The sequence below is a fragment of the Colobus angolensis genome, unplaced genomic scaffold (genome assembly GCF_000951035.1).
Source record: "Colobus angolensis palliatus isolate OR3802 unplaced genomic scaffold, Cang.pa_1.0 Scaffold46, whole genome shotgun sequence".
In the NCBI taxonomy this organism is placed as follows: domain Eukaryota; kingdom Metazoa; phylum Chordata; class Mammalia; order Primates; family Cercopithecidae; genus Colobus; species Colobus angolensis.
The window spans coordinates 10412785-10425037 of record NW_012118043.1 but is presented as its reverse complement, the minus strand read 5'-3'; the positions used below and the strand labels follow the sequence as shown (position 1 = coordinate 10425037).

The 12253-nt window shown below is 39.5% G+C and overlaps 1 protein-coding gene across 2 annotated transcripts in view; it reads right to left on the bottom strand.

Annotated features, from left to right (window-relative positions):
- Window positions 1-12253, bottom strand: part of STAG1 (stromal antigen 1) — a 301019-nt gene that overhangs the window by 100328 nt on the left and 188438 nt on the right. For both annotated transcript variants that reach the window (XM_011958167.1, XM_011958168.1), the window contains exon 14: window positions 8035-8152. In XM_011958167.1, the coding sequence (XP_011813557.1) occupies window positions 8035-8152 (118 nt within the window). The remainder of the gene's footprint in view (window positions 1-8034; window positions 8153-12253) is intronic.

The following is a 12253-nucleotide window of genomic DNA, read 5'->3' as shown; positions in this document are numbered from 1 at the left end:
ACAGGAGAATGAGCCACAGAGAGATGCACTTAGTTAGTAGTAGAGCTAATATATGAACTCAGGTAGTTTGACTCCAGAGTCAGTTCTCTTAAGCACTATGCTATACTGTCTTTTCAACATAAGTTTAAAATTCTATATAAACTTTGAAATCATTTTGCTTAGTTAGTTCCTATTCACCATACCTCCCAGAACTCTCTCAAACCCACTGGAATTATGACTAGTACCATAAAAAAAAAAAAAAAAAAAAAAGACCTTTTCAGCTCGAAATACAATATAGCTTTTCACTTTTGAGATCTGAAGTCATTTAATTAAAACTATGGTTTCCTTCACATAGACTCTATACTTTCATGAATCCATTTTTTAAATTTTTTTATTTTTTGAGATGGAATTTCACTCTGTCACCCAGGCTGGAATGCAGTGGGGCGATCTTGGCTCACTGCAACCTCTGCCACCTAGGTTCAAGCGATTCTCCTGCCTCAGCCTCCCGAGTAGCTGGGATTACAGGCGGCTGCCACGGTGCCTGGCTGATTTTTGTAGTTTTAGTAGAGATGGGGTTTCATCATCTTGGCCAGGCTGATCTTGAACCCCTGACCTTGTGATTCACCCATCTTGACCTACCAAAGCACTGGGATTATAGGTGTGAGGCACTGTGCCCAGCCTGTTTTTTTGAGACAATCTTGCTCTGTCGCCCAGGCCAGAGCATGATCTCAGCTCATGGCAACCTCCGCCTCCCAGGTTCAAATGATTCTCCTGCTTTAGCCTCCTGAGTAGCTGGGATTACAGGTGTGCCACTACACCTGGCTAATTTTTGTATTTTTAGGAGAGTCGAGATTTTACCATGTTGGCCAGGCTGGTCTCAAACTCTTGACCTGAAGTGATCCACCGGCCTCAGCCTCCCACAGTGCTGAGATTCCAAGCATGAGTCACCACACTTGGCCTCATTCTTATGTATTTTTAAACTCAGAAATTTTTTTTTTTTTGTTTTTTTTGGAGGTGGAGTCTCACTCTGTCACCCAGGCTGGAACGCAGTGGCGTGATCTTGGCTCACTGCAACCTCTTACCTCCTGGGTTTAAGCAATTCTCCTGGCTCAGCTTCCCAAGTAGCTGGGATTACAGGCATGTGCCACCACACCCAGCTAACTTTTGTATTTTTAGTAGAGACAGGGTTTCACCATGTTGGCGTGGCTGGTCTTGAACTCCTGACCTCAGGTGATCCACCCACCTCGGCCTCCCAAAGTGCCAGACTACAGGCGTGAGCCACTGTGCCCAGCCTTAAACTCAGATTTGGTAATTCGAATAGTTTAGTTCTATCTTTCTCCCTCCCTCTCTATACTTATTTATATTGAAGACCAGTAGATGCAGGTATTATAGACACAGAACGAGGTATAAATTTTTTAAGAATTCAATTAACTTACAAAGCTTTAAAAGTTTACATTGATTATTTTAAACTAAGTTGGAGCAAAATCAAGGAAAAGGCAAAAAAGATACAACGACATCTTGTTCTTTATTCTGTACCAAAATTATCCTATAAAAATATGTATGTACATCTTAATTCCGCGTTTTAACAATTGTCTTTAAAAAAAAACACACACACATGAACTTTAGCTTATCTTAGGAAAAACAAATGAAACATCGGCTTGTCCATCTGTACCCAAATGATCCAATGCCTAGTAATACAAAAAAAGCTTTTTGCTCAATAACAACTAAAGTTCTATTTTTATGATTTCAGAAATTCATACTTTTTCACATTTGGTTGCAGCTAAAGGAAGTACAAGGCTGCCTATGAACTGAATGCATTGTCTGTTATTTAGGAAGAAAATATAGTCTTATGGAAAGTGAGGCAGGACAGAACAACTTATCTCAAGAATAGAAACATTCTCCCATTATCGTGGGAGTAAAATCCACAGTAGAGTTGAAGTATAACTCAATGTTGCACACTGTTCAATTCCATCAATTTTGTTACTTTATCATTGGAAGGCATCCATTTAGAAACTTTCTCTGAACGGGGAGATAAGGTAAACTGAAAAGCAGTTGAAATTTAATTGAAATTCCTTTTGGGATATGACAGCAAAACCACATAATAAAATTGAAAGCAAATAAGCCTTAAGCCACAGACAAGAGCCAAGCAGCTACACTGATTGAAACAAATGGGTAGCTGTTCATGGTACAAACTGTCATTTCAACTTTCTAACACAACATATAACTATATAACTTTCTAAAACACAGCATCTCCATTTCCTCACTATTGATTTTAGTCTTATCACCTTGAACTGTGGCTTCTTTTAGTATCATTGAATATATATAGTATCATTGAATCATGCTTTAAAATCACCAATGACCTAAATCATCACAAAATGATTTGTGTAGCCTTTTTTTCTCCTCTGCAATATATATTATGAACTATGGCTCTCTTGAACATCCTCTTTACTGGGCTTGCAAAGGTTATAATTATCTCTTATCCTTTTTATAGTTAGGTAGAACTCTCATTCTTTCTCGCTCTTCCTGCTTTCGTCTCCTATCGAATCTTTAACTCAGCCATGGGCTCTTTCCCTCTTTATAAGTCATCTCCTTCTTTTATATTTTTACCATCATTCCTCACAGAGACCACTGCAATGATTATGTATTCTTCCAAACAACGTCTATGAAAGGCATTTTTCTTAAAATATGAATTGGATCACATTATTCCCCTGTTTAAAATCTTCAAAAGCACCTTATTACATTTAGGATGAGATAAATTCACTTATAAACTAAAATGCTCTATATCATCTGACTTCTGCTTCTATTACATCTTGTATCATTGGTTCATTACGTTCCAGCTATTGTATCTTCTAGAACATAACATCATTCATGTTTCAGATACTTTGAAATTGTTATTTCCTCTATGTAGATAGCTCTTTTATGACACTTTCCCTGTCTGGTCCCTTATCATTTAGTTTCTTTTCTTTTCTTTTTTTTTTTTTGAGATGGAGTCTCGCTCTGTTGTCCAGGCTGGAGTGCAGTGGCACGATCTTGCCTGCCAGGTTCCTGTGATTCTCCTGCCTCAGTCTCCTGAGTAGCTGGGATGACAAGGTGCGTGCCACCACACCCAGCTAATTTTTTGGATTTTTAGTAGAAATAGGGTTTCACCATGCTGGCCAGGCTGGTCTCGAATTCCTAACCGCAAGTGATCTGCTGGCCTTGGCTGCCCAAAGTGCTAGGATTAAAGGCATGAGCCACCGTGCCTGGCTGCCTTATCATTAAGTTTCTTGGCTCACAGGTGGCCTGCTCAGGAAGGTCTTCCATCAGGATTCAATCTAAAGATAGGTCCCCTATAATTATCCACCAAAGCTAATAACTAACTCTTGAAATTATTTTGAATATTTACTCAATTTTGGTCTGCCTTTCCCAGGAGAATGTAAGCTCCATATTGGCAGTGAGCTCATCTAGTGTAACACTATACACTCGGCACTTAGCATAATATTTGACTCATATAGTCAACAAATATTTTTAAATTATTAATAAATTAATAATTCCTGCTTTTAAGAATCTTATTATTTATAGCTATTTCATTCATCAACTGGATTACAGAATTTTAATACTAGAAATGACCAAAGAAGATTATCTAGTTAAAGTTTCTCAGCCGGGTGTGGTGGCTCATGCCTGTAATCCCAGCACTTTGGGACGCCGAGGCAGGCAGATCACTTGAGGTCAGTAGTTCGTGACCAGCCTGGCCAACATGGTGAAACCCATGTCTACTAAAAATACAAAAATTAGCCAGGTGTGGTGGTGGGCGCCTGTAATCCCAGCTACTAGAGAGGCTGAAACACGAGAATCACTTGAACCTAGGAGGTGGAGGTTGCAGTGAGCCGAGATCTGCCACTGCACTACAGCCTGGGTGGGAAAGCGAGACTCAAGTCTCAAAAAAAAAGAAAAAAAAAAACCACAAAAAAATAAAAAATAAAGTTTCTCATTTTACAGTTTAAGAAGCTGAGATCCAGAAGTTACATGATTTGGTTACGATCTTGTTACCTGGTGGCAGAGCTGTTGACAAGAACCAGATCCTCACATTATACTAAAAATTTATTCAGCAACTTGATTTTTCTGTAAAACACTCCCCGACACATACACCCACACCCCCACCCATAAAAACACTGTAAGACAGTCTTAAGGCCACTGTGATTTAAACTGATGTTGGTAGTCTGTCACAGTGTGTCTATTTTCCCAAAATTTAGTCCTACATCTTCAACTGCTAACTAGAGCCTTCTCCACTGGAATTCTAACACATTCCACCTATCTAAAAAATTGCTTTAAAAAAAAGTTACTGGTAGCATTTTGTTATAAAATACAGCAAAACACTAGCACAGAAAATTAACTTAGATGCCACTCCATGCCAGAGCTATATGTGGTATGCATGTGGTACAACATGTCTACAGATAAAATGTATTAAAAAAATTAAGCCATTATGTAGATAAAGTTTTGCAACTGTTATGCCTAATTTCCTAGACTCTGCCTACCTAGATTCAATCAGTAAAACTGTGGTTGACTTTTAAAACTGTTCCCATCTGGTAAGTTACTTTTCTACCTAAGACCAACCAACCAAACCCAAGCCAAGCCAAATCAACCTTTTGACCGGAAGTTAAAAAAACCCACTGTAAACAGAATTTAAACCACAATGAAACACCTAATAGTATATATTTTAACAAGTAAAATGCACCTAGAGCACCTTCATGACTAAAAGACTTAGTAATTATTATTTACTGACTTATACATCTTATTAACAGGAGAGAAAGTTAACAATACCAAAGCATACTATCTTGTCTCTTCTTTTTATATATATATTTATTTATTTTTGGAGACTGAGTCTCACTGTGTTGCCCAGGCTGGAGTGCAGTGGCACGATCTTGGCTCACTGCAAGCTTCATCAACCGGGTTCACGCCATTCTCCTGCCTCAGCCTCCAGAGTAGCTGGGACTACCGGCAACCGCCACCAGGCCCGGCTAATTTTTTGTATTTTTAGTAAAGGCGGGGTTTCACCATGTTAGCCAGGATGGTCTTGATCTCTTGACCTTGTGATCCACCCACCTTGGCCTCCCAAAGTGCCGGGATTACAGGTGTGAACCACCGCACCTGGCCCTTAATTTATACTCTTTGCCTTCCTTCTCCTTGGAAATAACCTTATAGAACATGGGGTGATATACAGAAAATGAGTTGGAATAAGGAATGAGAAGCTCTAACTTATTCTGGCAATTTTATGACTACAAACAAGGTAAGGAAAATGAATGGAACCTACCATTGAATACTAACCTGAGGCCCTTTACTCAAGTGTTAAGGCACTAGATATTAGAGGGAAATTGATTTTCATCAGGGAGAATATTAAGGTTACTTAGAAACAGAATGTGTAAGCTGGGGAGTAGTGGTGGCTCACACCTGTAATCTCAGCACTTTGGGAGGCTGAGGCAGGAGGACTGCTTGAACCCAGGAGTTTGAGACCAGCTTAGGCAACATGGCAAAACCCCATCTCTACTGAAAATACAAAAAATTAGGCATGGTGGTGCACGCCTGTAGTCCCAGCTATTTGGGAGGCTGAGGTCAGAGGATTGCTTAAGCTGAGGAGGCAGAAGTTGCAGTGAGCCGAGAATCATATCACTGCACTCCAACCTGGGCAACAGAGTGTATGTTCATAGTCCTGTGATCACAAAAGTGAAGGGAATTCAAAATACATTGGACAGTTTCACCTAGTGAGCAGAGGGCCCTGTCAACTTAACAACAGGACCATCTTCTTCTTTTTTTTTTTTTGAGATGAAGTCTCGCTCTGTTGCCCAGGGTGGAGTGAAGCAGCGAGATCTCAGCTCACTGCAATCTCTGCCTCTAGGGTTTAAGTGATCCTCCTGCCTCAGCCTCTCGAGTAGATGGGATTACAAGCGCCTGCCACCAAACCTAGCTAATTTTTGTATTTTTAGTAGAGACAGGGTTTCGCCATGTTGGCCAGGCTGGTCTTAAACTCCTGACTTCAGGTGATCCACCTACCTCAGCCTCCCAAAGTGCTGGGATTACTGGCGTGAGTCATCACGCCTGGTCTAGGGTCAATTTCTTACTAAGGATACATGGAGTGAAAAACCATGTGCAAATAAAGTAAATAACAATTACAGCTAGAGACAAATATAGCATAATAAGCTCTTCCTTGAAAGGTCTGAGAAAAGTCTGGGAAGAATTTGTATCATACATAGTAAATAAGAAAAATGTTTTTAGTTTAGAAGAGGCATTTTGGGCCAGTTTACCAGTGTGTATCTAGGTTTAACACAAACGTGTTTCTCTCACTGAATTATGTCAAAGCCAGAATAGATAATACAAATTAGTATCACTGCTTGGAAGGAACACTGGGGGATGCTCATTCTCCCAGTAATCTGTATGGGCAGTCTACTGCAGAGGATGGCTCATTATGCTCTTGTAATATTTCAAAAGGATGAACCACACAGAAGGGTACAGGAAGCAGAAAAGGGACTCAATAGAACATTGTCTTTCTTAATCTTCACAGCTATATAAGGTATACAAGGAAATAATCTGTTATAGAAAAAGGCAAACTAAGGATCAGAAAATTTGAGGACATAAGTAACAAGAGACAGAGTTAAAAATCTGAATTAATATTTCTTTAGATTCTGGCCAGACGCGGTGGCTCACGCCTGTCATTCAAGCACTATGGTAGGCCAAGGTGGGAGGATCATCTGAGGTAAGGAGTTCAAGACCAACCTGGTCAACATGGTGAAATCCTGTCTCTAATAAAAGCACAAAAATTAGCTGGGCGTGGTGGCAGGTGCCTGCAGTCCCAGCTACTCAGGAGCCTGAGGCAGAAGAATCGCATGAATCCGGGAGGCAGAGGTTGCAGTGAGCCGAGAATGTGCCACTGCACTCCAGCCTGGGCGACAGAGCAAGACTCAATCACACACACAAAAAATTTTCTTTTGCTTCTGAAGACCATGTTCAATCTACTGTGGGCCTTACATCAAGGCATCACTCACCTTCTAAGGCTGTTGTATGAATTAAATGAGTTACCAGTCCTTTAAAGTACTACTGTGGGCTAGTTTGAAAACCTAACCATACACAGGAAAAAGCATTTCTAGTTCTAACAAGCTAATATGCATATAAGCTTTTAGAACACAACCTCTTTATTAGGTATACATGTTCAATTTGCTGTGCATATTATTAACTAGCATATAAAAATATGCATACTTCAAAAACTATCATGTTACTCTTATGTCCCCGTTTCTCAAACAGCCAGGTAAATAACCTTATCTCTGATTTCCTGATTTTTATTTTAAAGAAAATATAACAAAAGAGGGGATGGCTGTGGTCTAATTAAATCATTATGTATAAAAGGTTCTCCCCAAGTTCATATATAAATCAAGCAAAAAAAAAAAAAAATAAATTCCAGATGCACTTAAGAAAAAAAAAACCATTAAATTACATCAGCATTTTGTATCTCAAATCAGCATCGAGAAAACCTTTATGGCCAGGTGCAGTGGCTCATGCTGTAATCCCAGCACTTTGGAAGGCTGAGGCAGGAAGATTACTTGAGGCAGTCTGGGGACCATAGTAAGATTCCCTGTCTCCACAAAAAATTTAAAAATTAGCTGAGTGTGGTGGCATGTGCCCATAGTCTCAGGTGGGAGGATCCCTTGAGCCCAGTAGTTCAAGGCTGCAGTGAGCTATGATTGGGCCATTGCACTCCAGCCTGGGTGACAGAGCAAGACCCTGTCACTTAAATTTAAAAAGGAAAAAGTAAAGAAAAACTTTTTTGACTATTACATGACGCATATGGATTTTTAAAAACTTATGTGGCATGGTGGCAGTGTTAATACAGAAAGATGTTAGAAACGATTCAGACATTCTTGTTATAGAAAACAAATTGTTCTCTTGGCAAAAAGACACAGCATGTTTATATAAGAAGCAGTCTATATACAACTGTATTGCTCGTTTTTAAGAAGCGATCTATATACAACTGTATTGCTATCAATGGAAATACAAAATCATGTAAATTAACTTGTCAAAATACTATACCTTCCTCTCCTTGAACAGGTTCTTCTAATAGCAACTCTGTCATACATTCCCAGTCTTTCAACAGTTCTTGAGAGCTCTCCCATAAACTGTCCACCAAGTAGGCTGCATGTTCATGTAACTAAAAAGAAGAAATCAAGTGTGACCAAAGAATATTTAACAAACTACTAATACTAATTTAAGAAATCATTTTCTTCATAATTAAAATGGCTTGGTCTCCATGATTCTAAAAACCACTTAGAGAACAATATACATATTCACATTCCACTGTCAATAGTGTGGATGCAGTATGCAGAATCGACATTTTACCATTTACAGTAGTAAAAGTAAGGATCTCCTAGACCAATGACATCATTTATAGATGAGGAAACAGCATAGCTAGTTATAAAATTTTCTGAAGTTACATGTTAGATCTAGGTCACTTTTCACTATTCCTTGTGGTCTCTTCAACTATCTTTATTTTTATTTTTATTTTTTAAAGGAAATTAATCATTTTCTCTCAGAATTCCATTAGAAACTTTTGGACCAGCTGTACTTACTTCACATCTCTGTCATCTTAGTCAAAGTAAAAAATGTAAGTTACTCCATGTCTCCACTATTCTACTCTCATTTCCACTGGACTCATTTCATTCCTTACTCCACCCCCATTTTTTGTTGGTCATTATTCTCTTGACAATTTTCTTTGGAGCCCATGTTCCCACAGTAAACAAACATAGTTAAGGTCTTCATCAAACACTTCACACCAAACTCTACCACTAGACAGTCATTAAGCCTTGAAGAATATTATCCTTTTTTTTTTTTTGAGATGGAGTCTTGCTCTATTGCCCAGGCTGGAGTGCAGTGGTGTAACCTCAGCTCACTGCAACCTCCACCTCCTGCGTTCAAGTGATTCTCCTGCCTCAGCCTCCCGAGTAGCTGGGATTACAGGCCCATGCCACCATGCCTGGCTAATTTTTGTATTTTTAGTAGAGATGGGGTTTCATCATGTTGGCCAGGCTGGCCTTCAACTCCTGACCTCAAGAGATCTGCCTGCCTCGGCCTGCCAAAGTGCTAGGATTACAGGTGTGTGCCACTGTGCTGGGCCCTGAGAATATTACTCTAATGGAGCAGAAGGTGTTGTCATTGTTCTGATTTCTTCTACTTACAAGTAACTTCTCCACCCTAATATAAAAGATCTTCCACTTTTGAGGCTCATTACATTCAGATAAACAGTCCTGGTAATCAGTGTTAGTTGAACTACAGACTGCAACCTATTCTTGGGTTGTTAAACCAATTCAATGCATTGAGAACAAAGATTCAAAAAATGATGCACAGTAGAAACAGTGCATAGCACATAGAAAGGGTAAATACTATTTTATGAACTGTAATTTGTTATATGTGCTTGTACTTCTGAGAGGTAATGTTTTTCTCATCATGAGTAGTGGCCCAAAAGTATGAAAGTCACCCTTCTAGATCTACTATCGGTTATCTACTGTTATCTTGGCACATTCAGCACCTGAGTTGGATTTCTTCCTAATTTCTAACTCTATAATCACTCTTCAGTGTGACTTTCTTTCCCCTCTTTGGAGACAGGGTCTCACAGTATTGTTGCGCAGGCTGCAGTGCGCGGGCGCAAGCATGGCTCACTGCAGCCCTGACTTCCTGGGCTCAAGTGATCCTCTGACCTTAGCCCCTGGAGTACCTGGGACTACAGGAGTGTGCAACCTCACCCTGCACTTTTTTTGTGTGTGTGTATGTAGAGATGCGTTTACCATGTTACTAGGCTGGTTTCACTGTGAATTTTAATGACTTATGTAATGCTCTGCCTCTTCTGACACTAATTCAGTACTTCATTTCAATTGCATTTCAAATACACACAACATGTCCCAGTGAATTCCATCAAAGCAAGAGTAAATAATATTGATTAGTATCTTTGCTTGTAAAGAATACAGGCAAAGTTTGAGGGAGGTATCTTCAAACTTTCCTAATTCACATGTTCTGAGAAACTATCCTTAGACCATCCATAACATTACTCCAACAGTGACAGGCATAAGAGGTGCACAACTCAAGAGTCAAAGATGAACAACTGCAGCAGACAAAAGAAAAATAAATTGTTTCAAAACTGTTGCTATTAACCCATGCTAAATTAAGAGTTATTGTTTAATGGGCAGAGTTTCAGTTTGGGAAGATTTGAAAAATTTCTGGAGATAAATGGCCGTGATGATTGCCTAGCAATATAAATGTACTTAATGCCAATGAACTGTATACTTAATAAGGTAAATTTTGTTTTATATATTTTACAATAAAAAAATCAGCTGAATATGCTTTTATGCTTGATTATGTGTATTTCTGTAGAATAGGTATGTAAAGATTTACAATGGTATATATTTGGCAGCGTATACCTTCAATAAATATAAAATATCCCCTTTCTATCCCTTTTAATGTTTTTGGTCTTTAATTCTGGTTTATCTTGTATTGATATTGCCCCCTCTGCTATCTTTGTGTAACCATTTATTAGTTATTTCCAGCCTTTATCCAGTCTATTATTTATAAACTTCCTCTAATTTATTTTAAGATGTGTTTGTAAATAGCATACAGCTATTTTTCATTTATTTCAATCCCAAATGATAATCTGCATTTTAATAAAACATGTTAATTTATTTACATTTATTGGGATTACTGAAAATATTGCTGGCATTTTATTCTCTGTGCTCTATTTGTGATGTTTCCTTGATTACTTTATCTGTCCTTCATTCATGGTTTTATTTTCCAACATTTCTCCATTACCAAAATCCTTAGCCTGTTTATCACTTCTCTTCATTTAATTTGAACATTATACTCCTACATTTAAAAAATTAATAGATATTTGCCTTAAACATCAATGTCATAGTTTTTAGGTTTAGCTGTAAGGGTTTTTTTTTTCAAATTTATTTGCTCACCAGTGTTTCTTATACTCCTCTTTTCCTTTTATTGTATTGATTTTTCACTTCCCAAGAAAACATGTTCAAGTAATAATCTGCATTTAGAGTCTATTAGGCAGTAATCTGACTGCATGTCCTTTGATTTAGTTCTTTCCCTTCATTGTTTTTTTTTTAAATTATTTTATTTTCAGACGGAGTCTCACTCTGTCGCCCAGGCTGGAATGCTGTGGCATGATCTCGGCTCACTGCAACCTCCGCCTCCCGGGTTCAAGTGATTCTCCTGCCTCAGCCTCCTGAGTAGCTGGGATTACAGGCACCTGCCACCACGCGAGGCTAATTTTTATATTTTTAGTAGAGACAGGCTTTCACCATGTTGGCCAGGCTGGTCCTGAACTCCTGACCTCAAGTGATCTGCCCGCCTCATCCTCCCCAAGTGTTGGGATTACAGGCATGAGCCACCATGCCTGGCCTCCCTTCATTGTTTCTGTTCTCTTACGTAGTTCCTACTATGCAATATAATAAAATTTCTCAATCTATACTGTACCTTAATTTCTTTCATACTTTTGATACAGAGTCCCGCTCTGTCGCCCAGGATGCAGTGGTGTGATCTCGGCTCACTGCCACCTCCTGCCTCACGGGTTCAAGCAATTCTCCTGCCTTAGCCTCCTGAGTAGCTGGGACTATAGGTGCATGCCACCACGCCACCCTGCTAATTTTTGTATTTTTAATAGAGACTAGGTTTTACTATGTTGGCCAGGCTGGTCTCAAACTCCTGACCTCAGGTAATCCACCCGCCTCAGCCTCCCAAATTGCTGGAATTACAGGCGTGAGCCATCACGCCTGGCTTCTTTGGGAAATGTCTTAAACACATCTATAATAAGCTGTCAATTTTCCTGTCTAAAATGACTGTCACAATTAGCTTCATCATTCATAAGAAGGGTCACTGGCCAGGTGTGGTGGCTCATGCTTGTAATCTCAGCATTTTGGGAGGCCACGGTGGGCAAATCATGAGGTCAAGAGATTGAGACCATCTGGCAAACATGGTAAAACCCCCATCTCTACTAAAAACACAAAAATTAGCTGGGTGTGGTGGCACATGACTGCAGTCCCACCTACTCAGGAGGCTGAGGCAGGAGAAGCACTTGAACTCAGGAGGCGGAGGTTGCAGTGGGCCAAGATTGCGCCACTGCACTCCCAGTCTGGCAACACAGCGAGATTTGGTCTCCCAAAAAGAAAAAAAAGAAAAGAAAAGAAAAGGAAGAAGAAGGAAGGAAGGAAGGAAGGAAGGAAGGAAGGAAGGAAGGAGGAGGAGGAGGAGGAGG